At 34.3% G+C, this 18331-nt stretch overlaps 1 protein-coding gene across 2 annotated transcripts; it reads left to right on the top strand.

The window, feature by feature from the left end:
• Nucleotides 1–1870: 1870 nt before the first annotated feature.
• LOC131155003 (MOB kinase activator-like 1A) lies at nt 1871–17655 on the top strand. 2 transcript variants are annotated; one of them, XM_058107878.1, is made up of 7 exons: nt 1889–2039; nt 6811–6859; nt 14045–14153; nt 14434–14527; nt 15639–15772; nt 15977–16140; nt 17301–17655. In XM_058107878.1, the coding sequence occupies exons 1-7, from the start codon at nt 2017–2019 to the stop codon at nt 17373–17375; spliced, it is 648 nt and encodes a 215-aa protein (XP_057963861.1). In that variant the 5' UTR covers nt 1889–2016; the 3' UTR covers nt 17376–17655. The 2 variants fall into 2 exon arrangements, with proteins under 2 accessions (XP_057963860.1, XP_057963861.1); XM_058107877.1 differs by having other exon boundaries at nt 1871–2039; nt 15977–17655.
• Nucleotides 17656–18331: the final 676 nt, after the last annotated feature.

Below are 18331 nucleotides of genomic sequence, written 5' to 3'. Positions count from 1 at the left end.
ATATTCATATAAATCATGCAACAACCTACTTAATAAGGATGCTTTTTCCACAAACTAACTTAGAAATTTTTCTTCTTTCGGGAGTTTTTAGAAAGATTAGGATACTTTTTCCACAAATTAACTTACATTTTTCATACTTCTACATTATTCAATCACAAAAGAGCTACTTGTTTGATTTCCCTCTTTTTTTTTTCTTTCTGTGTCTAGTTCTTCTCTTTGACTTAAAGGTCAGTTCTTTATTAGATGAAATAAGGTTCGGTGGTTCATCCTTATTTTTCGGATCGACAGTTGAATGAAGTAGGGGTTGTCAAGTAATGGAGTGAAGCGGGTGATCAAGACGGCAGTTAGTTTGAGTGGGACATTGATTTGAAGAATAGAGAATTGAGTTGGAAGGTTGTTAAGTCAACAGTTCCCTCCCTCTTGACTGACTCCTCAAGGAAATGTCAAATGGTATAGACAATAGAAGGGGCAAGTGAGACTTTCTTTAGTCATACTTCTAAAAGATAAGGATATTTTTGTTCATAAAATAATTTACACTATTCATACTTTTATATATATATATATATTAAATACTTAAATAAATCTCTAAACTTGATTTGATTTTTAAATACTTCAAAAACTCTCTAAGTGCACATACCAACTTTGCTAATCTACTTAAAATACCCATCTATTTATTTTCAAATAAAAATAAAATTTAGAGAGCTAACATACATAATGCGCAAGCATTTTTTTTCTTCTTATTTTTCCTCGGTGGGTCTACCTATGCATGTTAACCTACATATGAATTTTAACACATTATAAATTTGGTGTCGCTGGAAATATTGTTGTTGATATATGAGTCACAGACCTTTAAAAATTGTGTTTGAGAAATTTTAAATGAAACTCAATATAATTTTGTGATTCATTTTATCTAACAAAAACACTACACTTATTTTCTAAATGTCATCATTCTATTTATCTACTAGTAGGAGTGTATTCGAGGGGAGTTGGGTTAACACAGTAAAATATTTAAACTCGATTTGATTCGAAAATGTTAAACTTGAAACTCAACTCAAATTTAATCAATTTCATAATTGTTAAATTTGAACTTAACTCAACTACAAGTTCATAAAACTTAAACTTAACATGATTAAGCTCGACTTGATTGTAACTTAATGTTAAATACATATTTAAATATATATATATATATATATAATGTACATATAATATTAAATATTTTACAAAATATATAATATATAATATATAAAAATTATAAAATTATAAAATTTGATTAAACCTAAATCACAACTCGATTACTATTACTGAACTCGAATTCGAATCGTTACATATTCGAGTAGTTCAAGTTCAACTAGAATTGAATTGAGTTGAATTAAGGGACGAGTCAAGTTCAAATAGCTCGTAAGTAAGTTGACTCAAGTAGACTCTATCTACTACTTCAGTGGATAAGTAAATGTTTGAAATGAAAAGTATAATATTACTCAATAAATTAAGTTTAAATTAAGTAGATCATTTTCGAATTATTAGGTGTTGGCTATGGTTGATGAGGTTGAGTCAGCTCAAATTTTATAAGGAGGCAAGGGTTTGAGTGGCCACAAAAAAAAAAAAAAAATCTAAAAAAAAATATTAGAGAAAGGAAAATAAAATATTAAAGAGTTCAGTTATTAAAATATTATTATTATTATTATTATTTGTGGGTTTACCTGCACATTTATTTATTTATTTTCCGGTTAAAATTTCCTGCATTATATATTTGGCGGAATTTTGGAATTTATGGTTGTAACGTTAGGGAGACAGCGCACTACAGCTCACAGCATGCCACCTTGACGGCCAAGATCAATTCAAAATAATCGACGGCCTTGATTCGACATCAGTACAGTAATCAAAAGGTTCTAAACAGTACGTGGAAATAGCCCTCCCTCCCGAAAAGCGAAAAGAAAAGCAGCAAGAAAGCGCTCTCTCGCTCTCTCGACCGTACCTGCGTGATTCAGGCGCCTCTCTCGCTCTCGCTCGCCCGCCATGAGTCTCTTCGGTCTGGGCAGGTAAGCAAATATATGTTAGTTTTGATTCGAAAACGTTGATCGATATCTCCTTCAATTACACATTTTCAATTTCCTGCCAATGATTTTCTCTGTATTCTTATATTTTGCATTTATATATGCATTTGTGTCTGTGTACATTTATGCGCTCAGATGGCGCTTGATCGTTAACATCAGATCTATTGTTTTGGATAGCTGTTTTGATTCATAGCTCAGTAATTTTGGATGTGTTCTTTTCTCAACTGACTATAATCTTGTGCTTTTTTTTGGTAGTGTTGAGCATGTAATTTCATAGTTTGTTTTCTTTGTGTATATATACATATATGTGGCTGGCTAATTTTTCAGCCTCATATATAATCTCATCTATGTTGATTGAACTGGCTTGTCAACTCTTGTGTATATAGAGTATTTTGAATGCGTTCTTACCTCAAGTTATTCTAATCTTGTGCTTTGTTTGGTAGTATTGGGCTTGTAATTACTAATTATATAATTTATATTCTTTGTACACTTATGCGGCTAATTTCTTTTGTCAGTTTATTTTTTCCTGTCTCATGTATGTTGATTGAACTGGCTTGTCAACTCTTATGTATAGTAAATTGTCTGCTGGGTGTTCATGGAAAGCAAAAGTTGGTGATGAATTGGTTATTGTCATTTATGGTTTCAGTTATAGTCTGTAAATAGCATCAGAAACCCATAACCACAGTTGCACATTGATGCGCATCAGCCCATGAACATATAAGCACTTCTGTACGGTGGTGGAAAAAAACACAGTTCAGGGCAGAGTGGGGCGCTAATTATACACATAAAAAATTATTGATAATTTTTTAATATGCTTGTAAATATTTTAGCTTTGATTGAGTCTCACTTGACAAACCATAAGTCAAAATTTTCAAATGATTAAAAATTGAAAACTTTAAAAGTTTGGGATGTCGTGTGAATCTCCTTGGTGATTTGCTGCTCTGGCCTAGATAGCTCCAGTCAAGCTTGTAGACTGTAAGGGTGACAAAATTTTTTTGGAACTTGGACTTTTACAATGCATTACTGCTTTAGTTTAGTTATATGTTCATATTTGTTAAATTATTACTTACATTAACTACTAAGTGCTGTTTGTGAGTGGTGGTTAGAGGCTTAAAGCAATGAACCCGTTTCTGCACCTAACTTGTTCAGGCATTTAAAGGCTATAAATTAATCTTATTATGAGTTTATTTACAATTTAAAATTATTTCTGCTGAATTAAATATGTTTCTATATCATGTGGTTACAGCAGTTCTTTATCTTGTAATTATGTGCATGCAAAAAACATGGGTGCATGATACATGTTAAAGACAAAATGCCCACTGCAACCATAAAAATAAAATAGATGGATAATTAAATAATTTAATTAGGGTCTAAACAGCCCAAGTGCCCAACTTATTGAAGCCTAGAGGATATTGATTATCGAAGATCATTTCAGTAGGGCTTGTCCAAGATGCTGGAGGCTAATATAGTAGTAGAGTTCATTTGAAGTCTGTTTTGGGGGAAATTAAGGATCAGTGCTTTGCTTTGTTATTGATATTCTTTACCAAGCCCAAGAGTCAAGATTCAAGAAAGCAAGATAATCCTTGGCATGTTGTTTTTGACAACTCGTTGAAGGTCAAATGTGATACTAAAAATAAGAAAGTTGGTTTTTCATGATATTAATTGCTCAAGATTATATTCGGTGTCATGGACCGAACACATTAGCTTAACAGGTCAAACAAAAGTACACCGCAGTCTCACCACATGAACAAATTCACAATCATGAACCATAGAATGCAAAGTAAGCGGAAGTAGTAAACAAGCGTATATGTAAACCCAAGTTATGCAACTAGAAAGCAACACAATCACTATTCTGCCTCCTAGGCAATGTGTGTGTATCAAGGAAGGCAGGTAGGCTAGACATATTTTCAAAAAAGGTAGTGAGTTATACAATGATTGATGAACACTCACCAACCTTTAAAGATCTTTTGTGCTGCTTTAGCTTTGGCACTAAGAAATATCAAACAAATCAGGGAGTCATACTCCCCTTTTTGACTAAGGAGTTACCTACTCAAAGAATAAAACCTACACTACTATTCTTGGCTTGTGACACTTAGGGACAGCAAATTTTTTAAAAACCTGCATCAGTTAAAGAATGGAACAGATGAAAATTGGTGTGCATGTTGGAATTCATAAGCATTATTTCTACTACATTAAGTGGTGCCGTTCTAGCTAGTGATATTACGAGGTGGATCCACCATTAGCATCCTTTTCACTATGTTGTCAATGGTGCCCTTGTGGTGATCATTTCCGTAATATCACTATTGACATTCGTCCTCCATTCCTTGAGGTAGCATTGCAATTTTCTACCACCGTTTTAAAAGACAATCATCATCATTCCAACAATTGGTGAAGACACATATCATAGCTGTCCCTCTTATTTGTTGTTAAAACAAACAGTATTATCAAAAGTCAAAAGGTTGAAGATAAATACTATTGTCATTTTTAATGATGTTTGACCCTCCTTCCTTTCACTTCGTATGATATGGCCCCTTTAGAAATCATCACTTTGCACTAATTATTGTTGCTATTTAAGTATTTCTCAATAACTTGAGCACTACTAGATTTATAATGGTTTTCGCCTTAACGACTGATTTATATTTCTCAATGACTTGAGCACTAATAAATTTATCATGGTTTTTGCACTATAGACAATTGTCATTGTTCACACATCACATGTGAATTGGTTGATTTCTCATAGTTGGTGCTCCCAAAATCGTCGAGGTAGAAATATGGCTTTCAAATTAAGTTATGAATTAATGGATGTTGCCAAAAGGAGTGGTGATGCCTAAAACAAATAGGAGGAAACTCATAGATTGACAAAGATTTCCTAATGGGTTTTATCATGGTTTTTGCACTATAGACAATTGTCATTGTTCACACATCACATGTGAATTGGTTGATTTCTCATAGTTGGTGCCCCCAAAATCGTCGAGGTAGAAATATGGCTTTCAAATTAAGTTATGAATTAATGGATGTTGCCAAAAGGAGTGGTGATGCCTAAAACAAATAGGAGGAAACTCATAGAATGACAAAGATTTCCTAATGGGTTTGCATTTTCCATTTGTTGGTTTTTCGAATGGTAATACCATTGGATGGGTTCTTATTGGCATTGGAAGCACATCACATTATGGCAGGGTAATGCTTCACAGTTTGATGACTCTTCTACTTGCTTGATGGGATGGTTAAGAGATTACATCAAAAGATTTCCATGAATGAAAGATGTCAATTGGTCAAAGCACTGCCTTGTCAAGGCGTATGGGTTCTTATTGGCATTGGAAGCACATCACATTATGGTAGGGTAATGCTTCACAGTTTGATGACTCTTCTACTTGCTTGATGGGATGGTTAAGAGATTACATCAAAAGATTTCCATGAATGAAAGATGTCAATTGGTCAAAGCACTGCCTTGTCAAGGCGTAAGCTGTGAGTTTGAGCCGAGTCAATCACAACAAATCCAATAAAGACATAAATTCATCTTTTCTGTGAAAAGGGGGGAGGGGGGGGGGGATGAGAAGGAACGGAATCTTAGGGTATCCTTATTTTTCTTTTTTTCGTTTCTCATTTCTCATCAAACAAATGTGGAAATTTCCATTACTTCAATTCTTTTGCTTAATAAAAGAAATCATGGTAAAGGCCATGTGTATTAGTAAAAAGGGGATTTTTATGAGTCTGATGGCTCTTTGGATGGTGTGCCTAAAAATGTGATTGAAAAATGGGCTTTTGAAACTCAATTTGTTGCGACAAAAGGTATTAGTCTCCGCCTTTTAAAGTGGTGATCATCTCTCAAGTGTTATGATCCTACATTGCTGCTTGGTAGTGGCCTATATGATGTTAACTTAACAAAACAATATTCTGTATAAAATATTCTTTATTTCGAAAATAACTTGTAATGGCTATACGTATTTAGTCAAATGTTGCCTTCAAATTTGTTCCTTGACCTTTTAGTTCATTATGATAAAATCAATTGATCTTAAGTCATCCTCAGTATCAATTCTTTTTGTAAACAAGATATGAGTTTTTTTTTTTGTCACTAGGAGAGCAAAGCACTATGCTTCAAAATACTAGAATTTCTTAATTTGCTATTGCAGAATTCCTACATAAAATCATTTTTGAATTGAAGGTAAGCAAAGCAATGCACAACATGTCTCAAAATCACTCAGGCTAACCCGCGTAAAACCTTATTCCTTTTTCCAGCTGATTTGAGTATTTTCCAAGGAGTAGTGGATTCCTGTGACCTACTGTGCCTCAACATGTATTTATGCATATATGCACTTTTTTTTTTCAGTATCCCGGAACTAGAGACCTCAGATGAGCCGTTCAGTGCCCCTTGGCAGTTCTGAACGAGAGCCAGAGGCTTAGCTCCCAAGCATGCCTAGGTTAGTAAAGAATTAGTTGTCCGATGAAATCGAACCCAAGACGTCCTATTAACATGAGACTTGCAGCCCAGCCATGTCCACTTGAACAAACACTTGGGGGCTTCATATACGCACATTCATTCAAAGCATCTTGTTAAATATATATTTTTTTTAATGAGAATTAGCTACATGTGAAGGATGGTGTGAATATATTAATATATAAATATGGTACGTACACTTCTGAATTCATGCCTTGCACATGCACGCACATATGCTTTGCTGTAATTCATTGACATTTTTGTTTCATGGAACTCTTCCATTGATAATTTCTTGTTTATAATTTGTTTACGTGCAAACAGGAACCAAAGGACATTTCGCCCAAAAAAGAGTGCACCTTCTGGGAGTAAGGTCAATTTTCTTTTTCTAACTTCTTTCTTTCTTATCATCCTTGCTCTGTAATCATTTCTTTTTTTTGCTTTAGTGATATTTTTGTTATCTAACTTTTTTTTATTAGATTTTTATTTGACTTAATCTTAATGGTAATATTTTTTTATCTTTTTTACAATAATATAGTCGTTATTACAAGTGCTAAAATGTAACTGTCTGATCCTTGCTTGTAGTAAGACTCTGCATCGCAAATTGTTTCATGATTTCATACAGATAAAATGACAGTTCGTATTAAGAAAATCATTAAAAGTTAACCTTGTCATGGAACTGTTCTGATTTAAGGATCAGCACATAATATGAGAAGTTAAAAGGAGTTGAACAAAATCATAGTGTAAGCAGATGGAATGATGTTAGCGGGAAAAAAAAAACAGATGGAATGAAATGTTGTCATTGTAGACTACTAAACTAACTTTTCTTTTTTGTATGATTCAGTTTTAACTCTGAGCAAATATAATTAATAACCTTTAAAAGGAGTCAAACAAAGGCATAGTGTAAATAATTTTAGTTTCATGCTTCCATATTACAGCTGCAATACCTAAATTTGTAGATTAAAAGTAAAACCTACTGCATTGGTAATGTTAGGATGAATGTGGCGGATACAGATAAATTTGGTATACTAATTTCCATATAAGGAATTAATTTTTTATTTTAATGAAAATTTCTAGGGTCTCAATTTATGGAAATTTAAGTTGTAATTTTAATTTCGATTTAATGAAAAAACAGAAAATGGTAGTAAGTTATGGAAATTATGCCTTTGGCTAATTTGATTCGATAGCCCCAGGTCGACACGCACAACGCCTAGTATCCAGATGAAACTTTAAGAAATGTTAAAATAGATGATTGTGCATAATTTAGAACCAAGATAAATTAAAGCAAATGTACATATGGAGATTTTGTAGTATGTGGGTTCATTCATATGGAGGAGAGATCCCAAGTCAGAAATCGGTGGATTAGGATCACCCTTTCGGCTGCAACATGGGTATGTGATTTATCTCCCTTAATTTACAACTTGGAGCATTTCTCTTGCCACAAAAAAATTGGTAGATTGCTTTTTTGGGTGGTGAGTAGATCAAATTGCAAAGCAAAATTCCTGGACGTGAGAGTACAGATGAACAACAAGAGATCCTCTATATTCATTCCAAGGGGGTTGAAAGGGGAAAATTTATGCAGCTTTGTTGAAGCCTTGGAGTTGGTGGGAGGTAAGAAGTTCCCTGATCCCAAAGGAGAGTTCAGGAAGGAGCCTGCACTACCAAACAGTCATAGGAGTTGGAAGGATGCCTTGGTTGGAGAATCCTTGCCAAAGGTCCAGCAGGGTGGGTGGCAAGCGTGTAGGTACAGCATGATCTCCAGCAAGCATGGTGGCGGCAGATGGTCCAGTTGACAGTGCTTCAGCTAGGATTTGCAATGTGGAGAGGGCTGGAGTTCAGGAGCCCAAGAATAAAAAAGTGGGCTTTGAATTGGGTGGGCAAGGGATTATACATATTACTTTGAACTTGGGTCATCTGTTGGATGATGATATTGGGCTTGACCCAGATGTATTTAAAGGGCAGCCCACTTCAACTCCTACGGAGCAGGCCCAAGACAAACCTCTGCTTTGCAAAGTCCATTTGTTAGTATCAGGCCCAAAGCCCACTAGAGAATTCCATTGAGCAGCCCATGGCTTCAGTTAGATCCACCTCATAACCAGTCCCAAAGTTCTGAAGGAGATGGCTGTGAAGATGGGTGACTAAACAGATGGGCACTGCAAAATTGGTTTTGGGCAGTGAGAAAATGAAGGTGAAATATCATTGTAGTACCTATTCTACAATGAGGGAGACTCTGTGAGTCTGTGGATGAGCAACCCGAGAAGGTAAGCGGTGGACAGACGGATAGGGGAAGGGAGTTTTTCAAAATATATGAGTTTACCAGTGGTGTTGCTATGAAGGATGGGTGTAAGGAGGCTCTTATGTAAGGTTATGGTTTGATTGTTTGGAATGGGAATTGAGACGAAGCAAGCTCTAGTAACAACAAGGCAAAGATGGATGGGTTAAAGGAGTCTCAGTCTGCCAATAAAGCAGCAGCATTAAAGGTTTATACTCGTAGGAGGCAGAAGAGCAAGGATATTAGGGATGACACAATTGGGAAGAGTCTTGGGGCAGATGGGACGCCAGTTAACCTCCTCAAAAAACACGTTGATGGTTATTTTTACATTGAAGACTCAAATGGAATGAAAACAGTCTTTAATAGACAAGTTAGTGGGGAAATGAAGAATTTTGTTGGAGATGAAGAAGTGGGGAGACGTATCAGATGAGGAGGGTGATATGGATAGTGATTTTGATTGTGAATAGGGTTTTTCTTAGATTAGGTTCATGAACAACTTGGTTATGGTTCAGATGAGTGAATTTATGGGGGGCTCATACTTCATCTTGAATGGATGATCTAGTGGGAGTTCTTGGATGAAGGAATGATGAATTAGAAGAGGTAGAAAGTAGAAGATGAGATTGAGAAGAATGAGATAAATTCTGATTTTTTGTCTCATATTCAACATATGCTGGACAAAAAAGGTTTGCCGCTAGCAGGCTTAGAAGGAAAGGAAGTTCACTTGGATGAAGGCATAATCAAAGGTAGGAGGGAGCAACGGGAATTGGCGAAAAATTTGCAAATTCCTTCAATTACGGTGGGAAAGGCTGAAAAAGGTTTTCTTGGGTTGTGTTTTGTGTAAGCTTAGGTAGAGTCTTGGGTGGAGGGTGATATAGTACTAGGTTTGGATTGTGGGCAGTTTTGGTTTGAAGTGGTCTTTTTACTTGCCTTTTTTTTTTTTTTTGAGGACTCCTTATCTGCTAATGCTTGTATCTTCTTTCTCTCTTAATATATCTTCTTTTATTATTTAAAAAAAAAATATCAAATAAGATATTTTGATATCATTTTAATTGTACGATTCATTCAGGACATTTTGGCACAATGTGAAGTATGTGTCATCATGTGCTCTAACATGTGGGTTTCCTAAAAAAAATAAGTAGTGCCTTTGTTAGCAGCACACATAAATGGGCCAATTGAATTTGAAAAGCCCAAGACTAGGTGCAAGAAGACTATATATTTTGCTGAAAGAATGAAAAGGAGGAAAAGGAGCTCAAGTTCATGGGTTTGAGAAAAAGGGTTAAAATTGCATTTTCTTTTTCTTTTAAATTAAAAATTCTGAAATTTCTGCTGAAATTTCTAAAATTTGCACTGTAAGTACTGAATTTTATCCAAAGAATTACAAAAATGAAACTGCACTTGCAAGGTCTATGGTACTTACTATTATTGAATTAATATGGCTGAGTTTCCTACGTCACAGATGGGATTTCTGGTGACAAAGCTTATGGATATGTTTTGCCATAATCAGGCTGCGATCTAATTGCAAGGACTCGTGTGCTTTCATGATATAAGAGTGCAAAACATGTTGAAGTTAAATGCTATTTTGCGAGAGATGTTGTAACAAAGAAGATCGTGTCTACTGTGCTAAGTCTGATAACCATCTAGGAGATTTTTTTCACTATGGCCGTGTTTAGACCTGCTTTCTTTACTGCTTGTACCAAGCTGGGGTTTGGTGATGTTTATGCACCCCTAACTTGAAAGGTGTGTTAAGAGTAGTGTTAGTTTTTTTTTTTTTAATATTGGCTTAAGTAGTCTATATTGAGCAAAAGAAAACTTCTTCATAGATTATTCAAACATTGGAACAACCCTTCCTGGAAATGTATTCCTTTAAATGGGTCTATTTTGGAGATCTTATCCTGCTAGTTTTCTAATCAGTTTCTTGTATTTTGCACTGGTCAGTTGCCTTTTTAGCTTGGTCTTCTTCTTATTTCATTTATGTTTCTTTTCTATCTTGTGTTTTCAATTTTTTTGCAACTTCCATTGGAGGGTACATTGTTCTCTTTGTAACTCTTTCAACAAAAGGGGAAAAAAACTGTTTATGGTTCACTTGGGCTTGATGAATTACATGTGGGGGTGTTACTGTATTGACTGGGTGTTTATAATATTTCTTTGCTAGCTGCTTGTACTGTAACTAATGAGTCGACTGCTTGTTAAGCTTATTCAGATCTGGTTAGATTGTAACTTATGAGAAGGTGGAACTTGATTGGTGTGAACACATTTCGACATAATGCATGAAATAAGCACCAATGAATCAGATCGCAGCCTTCAGTATATATTCATTTAACTTCAACCAATCTTTTCTTGGTAGATTTTTTGTTATCTCAAAAAAAAAAAAAAAAAAAAAAAAACAAACAAACAACCAAGCTTCCCACTAGGTGCAGTTGACTACATGAATCCTCTTCCATCAGTTCACGTGAAGGGTAATATCATTCACAATTGGAGGGTTATAAATCCTTACTACCTCAGTCCAAGTTATTGTAGGTTGAGCCCTCCTCCTCCTACTAACACTAACATTAACTAGCTCACTCCTCACTAGTGCATTATTTGGTGTCTGTTACATGTGTGCCCCTGCCATGTTTGTCGCCCTTCCCTTTATCTTAATCTTGTACAGATGCTATGTGTAACTTACCACGAATATGTTCATTTCTTTATATATGTTTTAGAGTTACACCACTCACGACCTTAGAATTCTCATTTTGATAACTTTTACTTTTTGAATATGTTGTTTCTTAGTTATACAGTTATGTGATCAATATAGCATAGCTGGTGTTGTAGCTGTCATAACTTCCTTTTTAATTTTAAGTGTATTCTACAATCACTCAACATGCCCAAAGAACTTCTCCATTTTACCTACCTTGCTTGAACCATATGTATTACCATTTTTTCAATTTATCTTTCAATTTGCTAATAGATCCATTTCAAAGTATCAAAATCTAGTAGTGCTTTTTTTACCATAGTTTCATCAATCAAAACAATGTCATCGACAAAACAGCACAGACCATGTTATCTGCAAACAATTCATACTATGGGATCTTATTTTGGATATTCCTAATAAGATCATCCATTACGAATGCAACAAGGAATTAAAGCAGACCTTTGAGGTTAATCCATCACTAGACTCTCCGCATGTAGTCCTAGCACTTTCCATTACTGAATAGTAAATACCCTTAATGACATCTATATACCAACTACATATATATATATATATATAATTTTTTTTGTAGAACTTACAATAAAATTTTCCTAGGTATCCTATCATGGGCTTTCTTTAAGTCAAGAAAAACCATGTACAAGGCCCTCTTCTTTTCCTTAACTTATCCATCAATTTTATTGGTAGATATATAGCTTTTGTAGTTGATTTTTTGGCATAAAATTAAATTGATTTTCAGAAATTCTCAAGTTTACCTTTAGTCTTTGTTCGATTCAAGTTTCCTAAAGTTTCATTATACGATCCATAAGTTTAGTTCCATGATAGTTGTTATAGTTTTGAGTGTCTTCTTTATTTTTGTATATAGGTGTAAGTCTTTTCCCTGATTCATTTTTCATTTTCTTAGTTCATACAATTGTGTTAAATAAGTTAGTTAGGCATATTATTCCATTAACACATAGGCATTTCCAAACTTCAAGGGGATGGTGTCTATCTTATAGCTTTTCCTTTTTTCATCTTCTTTAGTGCATACTTAACTTCATTGCCTCAGATAAATATCAAATATTTAGCCTATTCCTTAGTTGTCAATTATAAGTTTAAGCTTTCTACTTGGTTTTCATTAAATAGCTTATTTAAATAAGTCCTCCATCTTTCTTTAATGTCTTCTTATTTAACTAAAACACTATCATTCTCTTTTTTTTATACATTTGATATTATCTGAGTGCTCACTTTTTCTTTCTCTAGTTTTAGAAAGTTCAAATATATCTTTTTGCCCTCAATATTCAAGATTTGTTTTGCTTTATTGCAATCAGAAGCTCATCCGAAGCCTTTTCTAGATCAAGGTGATTCAATAAGCATTTGAACTTTGCTCCTTGTAGAGCAGTCGGTTCTAACTTCCGTAAGACGTGAATGAGTTCAACTTCCACCCCAGCTTTAATTGGGTTATAATTGGAAGGTTTTCTTGTGAAACAGAAGTCCCCTCCTCCATCATTATCTTTCTCAGAAGTTCTTAATGAGAAGGAGATAATGATAGAGGCGACTCCACTGGGGCATGAGAGGGGGTTGGGTCCTGAAGCAGATTTGGCTCCAACATAATTTGATGCCATCCTCGTCTACTATTGAATAAATCAAGTAGAAGTGAAGTTCCTAAATCAAGTACTGTTCTTGAAGTATCAAAGCAGTAGCATCAAAGCTAGCTTGGCAAGAGATGGACTTGAGCTTTATCATTATCTGAGTTGAGCGAAAACGTCTTTCTTCTTCTCGAGTGACTTACTATTGCTCTGCGCACTAGTCTCTATGCCTTTGCTTCGTGCTAATGCCGCCCTTTTGTTTGTGCTGTGTGCTCTGTGAGTTCTAGCTGTTATCAAGTCTAGTATATAAATTTATTTCAAGGTTCATGTTCAATATACTGAAAATTTATGAAACCTTTGAGCAATTTCATCAGCATCAATTCTCAAGGAGGGATCAATCTTAATGTCTTTTTGTTTTAACTCGTTCAATGGTTCCTAAATGGCCTATTGGCTATGCGCTCTCCTTGTAATGAAATGGTTTTGTTTGTCTTGTTTATTTTTCAATTCTTAGAACTGCTGACATAAAACGTCAATATTTTTTCGGATTATATTCACCATGGGATGCAAAATGGCAGTTTTGTTTTGACACAAGTTTTGATGCACAGTTGCAACATTGAGAAAACTTCATCTACACAGTATTATAGTTCTCCATTTTCTTAGAAACAAATAGCACCCTAACACCAGTGTCTGAAAATAATACTTGTGATTTACTAATTTTGTTTCTAAACAAATTCTTCTCCATCTATTTTCATCAAAAGAAGGTACTGCGTACTTATGGGAAATAGGGTAGTGTCTGCTTTGTCAAACCTTTTGGGTTCAATTGTGATGTCAAAGCATTGCATGTGGAAATAAGCCTTCCTCTCATACCTGACTTACAATTTTTCATTTTTCTGGCTGGAACTCCATTGCTTATTTTAAAATTTAAAATCTGTAATTGTATGACTGGAAAAAAAATTTGTGCATTTCTTATTGTCATGTAACTGAGTGAGCTCTGCATCTGGGTTGTTTGTTCCTCATCTTTTTTTAATGCAGGGGGCTCAGCTAAGAAAACACATTGATGCTACACTGGGCAGTGGAAATCTGAGGGAAGCAGTCAGACTCCCCCCTGGAGAGGATGCAAATGAGTGGCTTGCTGTTAACAGTATATCTCTCTCTCTCTCTCTCTCACCTTTTTTTCTACTCTTTTCGTGGTAGAACTTTAAGTTTCTAAGAGCTTCCCTTTCATTTTATTCCTCTCCAATTTTTAGGCTTACTGTGCGTATTGAATTTTCATGAGCTGGGACTAACTCAGTTTCATGTTCTTTACCTTCCTGATACACACGACTAATTAATTCTTTTTTTCCTATTTTTTGATCTACTGCAATAAGCCTCTACTTTAAATTTACATTTGAATTGAGGTTATTGCTTTTTTCAATTTCCAGCTGTGGATTTCTTCAACCAGGTGAATCTGCTATATGGTACCCTCACAGAGTTCTGTACACCTGAAAATTGTCCTACAATGACTGCAGGCCCCAAGTATGACTCACTAAATTGATTGCTCTAGTTTTATTTTTAATAGTTGCTCGTGAATGTTCAGTTCTATGATACGTGATGATTCAAAATCATGAATTACTTTACGTTCTCCTGAGGGTTTGAACAAGTTTAAGCTACAACTAAGAAATTATCTGCTATTCCATTAGTAATTTCCTCGGCCCTCTTAAAATTGCTTTTATCATGTGACCAGGTTGCCTTCTTTTATAGTAGACTAAAACTTAATGAACCTCCCCTTTTATGTGTTTTGGATAGTTCTTATACCAGGTTGCCTTCTTTTATAGGAGACTAAAACTTAATGAACCTGTTCTTTCATGTGTTTTGGATAGTTCTTATATGTTTTGCAGTTGAAAATTTTAATTATTATACATTTTTATAGTTGTTAAAAAATAATATTCTTGTATTCTTAATAATGCTGTGGAAAATTCTGTCGCAAATTTTATTATTTTTAATCAAAGGGCTTTAGATTCAGTCTTTCATTTCTTAATTGGCTTCTGCTAATTATCTCAGTGTAGTAATTTGCTTTTTTAATCACTTATATGAAATAAACTTGGTAATCCTTTTGTTTTTATCATTATGTATTGTTAAGGTTGTTTTGGGATTGTTTTTATGTGATATGTTTGTACAGGCTCTTCAAGCATCATGCATTTTTTTTCTGATTTATGTTCATTGATTCAAGTGCTGCAATTTGTTTTGTTATCTTTTTGGTTTTACACTTCACATTCTCATCTTGCATTGGCCCCCATTATTATAAGCAATTAGTCATTCTTGTGCTCATCCTTGAATTTTTACATGTTTTCCTTTCTATTTCCAAGCATGTCCTAATTTTAATGCACATGGGAATTGCTTTTGGAATGTTCCATTTTATATTTTGAGCAGATTAAAATTCAGACACAAAACAAATTTAAATCTTGTGGAAATTCTCTTCTATTTTTGCTTGATGCCTTAAAGAAATTAATAGGCTGATTAAATGGTTATTGGTTACCTGATAGTGCAATAGTCTGCCTCAAGATGCTTTGAATATTCTTTGTTTCCATTCAGTGTACCATTTGTAAGAATTTGAAGTTGCTGATTGTATGCAGACGATACTTTACAGGTATGAGTATAGATGGGCAGATGGTGTGCAAATTAAGAAACCTATTGAAGTTTCTGCTCCAAAATATGTTGAATACTTGATGGATTGGATTGAATCTCAGCTTGACAATGAATCTATATTTCCTCAAAGGCTTGGTAGTATCTCTTTTCTCACACACGCTTATTCCCTTTGTCCTCGACATTCCCTTGCTAAAATGTCAGACACTCCATCTAGAAAAAGAAATTTTGCAGTTTTTATATTATTAGATTACTTTTCTTGCCCTGGTGGGGTGAGGGCACTGTGTGTCTGTTTTTCCATGCTCCTCTGATATGTGTTCTTTGTCTATTGAAATTTTGTAGGTGCACCATTTCCTCCTAACTTCAAGGAAGTTGTAAAGACAATATTTAAACGTCTGTTCCGTGTATATGCCCACATATATCACTCTCACTTCCAGAAGATTGTGAGTCTTAAGGAGGAGGCCCATCTAAACACTTGCTTCAAACATTTCATTCTATTTACCTGTGTAAGTCACTTTGGAAACTTACGCTTTCCTTTGCCCTCTGGCTTACTTAGAGTTCCTCTCATTTATTTTCAATTCAAAGATCCTCTCTTTCTCTTGAGTTCCTTGCAAAAGTTTGATTATTAGCAAGCATTTAGTAAAAAGGTACAATTTAGCATTTGCTAACTGTTAAGGATTACCAAATGCAAATTGCTAAAATACTAATGGCAACCCCCAAAAGCTTTTCAGACCACTAGACTAAACACCGTGGCATTTTGATAGCAGACATCTTTTGTTGAATATTTTGATAGCGCACATCTTTTGTTGAATTTTCTAAACCTTCAAAATAATCCTTTGCCATGTCATCCAGATTTTCTGCTTCCCCTTTTGAAAGCTTTTCATCAACTTTAAAATTTTTCAGGATCTATTTGTTTTTTTATGTTTTTTGTTTTTGACTCCTATTTTTGTCAGTGTCAGGTTGATTCTTCGAACATTTTTACAAAGGGTGTATAAATTATGATAATCGTGCCTTCAAATTTTTAATTGTATTTGGATTTTGTACATTTTCTTTCATTGATATTCTTTTTTGAGGGGGCCTACTAGGCGTTTGAACTCCCCTATACAAACTACATCTAGGTGGTTCTACAGCAAATAAATCAATCTAATTTGTTGCTAATTTGGGTTGTCTATTTAAGGTGAAAAAAAGATGAAAATAGGGTTAGACGTCAATATATGTTAGTGGTCCATCAGTAGTCTACCAAAAATTCTTTGGGTGTACCTGTTACACTGATGTGTATACGTGGCCGCCAGCCTGCTACTTATCCACCATCACATATGAGTTTCTTGCTGTCTACCTTGTAATTTTTGTATAGCTTTGTGAGAAGAAGGAATTGAGTTAAAGTTGATTGTCAAGGTACAGGATTTCATCCCCAAACACGGTGCTGCAGAAATAGCACCAGCCCTTCCTCATTTGAAAAATGTGACTTTTTATTTCATCTTGCGATTCTTTCATTTAGGGTTTTGGTACATTTACTGGGAAGCAAGACAGATTCTATCTACTGGGTGGAATTTTTCATGCACATAACAATGCGCTTGGACAATAGTTAGGATATTCCATCTTCATTTGATGAAAGAAATTTGAGATTCGGCAGGTTATTTTAGGTTGGTACTCCACTTTGGTGTAGGAATTTGTGCTGATTGACAAAAAGGAGTTGGCGCCGCTTCAAGAGCTTATCGACTCCATCATTGCCCCTTACTGAAGTGCTTCTGCATAATCCAAGGAAAGTTCGTGTCTGGAAGCATAGAGAGATAAACTTGAATACTGCATTTTAGCGTTGATTGAACGGTTTCTCCTGTAATGCTTGATATGATTAATATTGTTCATGTGCTTTTAGTTTTGATTTTCTCAACATAATCCCCCTTGTGTAGCCAGCAAATCGGCCTAAGTAGATGTTTCCCAAAATGGTACGGAAGTGTAAATTATATATGTGATGCTTGGCCAAACAGATGAAAAAAAAAAATCTCTGATTTAGATTTGAATGAGCATGATTAACTGTGATATGGGAATTGGCCTTCAGATGATCAGGATGGTGGAATAGCATTTTTATAATTAAATAAAAGACTGGTCTTCAACAAACAAAATTTTATATATATATATATATATATATATATATATATATATATATGATGATTGGGATTTTTGTGTAGCTGGTGTGAATGTGTGCAAGGTTGCAATCTGAATTTGATTAATGAGAAAGTAAAAGAGTTTTTAAAACTAGTTTGTAATTGGTCAATTAAGATTAAAATGAAAAAAACACACTTATAGATCAAATATAAATTATTCAACAATACAGCTACCTGGTTCACTAGCTCAGGCCATAGTTTAGCATAAATAAAACTTCAAGCATGCCCTTAAATTTGAACAAGAACAATTGAAAATGTCAGACTTTCAATTGCGAAAGAGTTTTATTTTATTTTTATTAAAAATAAATATAAGTTACTATGCATTTTCTTGTTTTTAGAGTTTGTATAAGAAAATGATTGGAAATTTTTTTTTGTTATTTTTAAAATTTTATATAAATTTTGAAAAACTAAAAAAAAAAAAAAAGCGATATTTTTGCAATTATTTAGAAATTTGAAAATGACATAAAAAATAGAAAAATGTTTCAAAACTAGAGAGGCACCAAAATTCTGTGAGTGACTCAGCTATTACATT

This window comes from Malania oleifera, chromosome 5, assembly GCF_029873635.1.
Source record: "Malania oleifera isolate guangnan ecotype guangnan chromosome 5, ASM2987363v1, whole genome shotgun sequence".
Taxonomy (NCBI): domain Eukaryota; kingdom Viridiplantae; phylum Streptophyta; class Magnoliopsida; order Santalales; family Ximeniaceae; genus Malania; species Malania oleifera.
The sequence above is the reverse complement of the archived record's forward strand: the minus strand, read 5'-3'. Positions and strand labels throughout refer to the sequence as shown.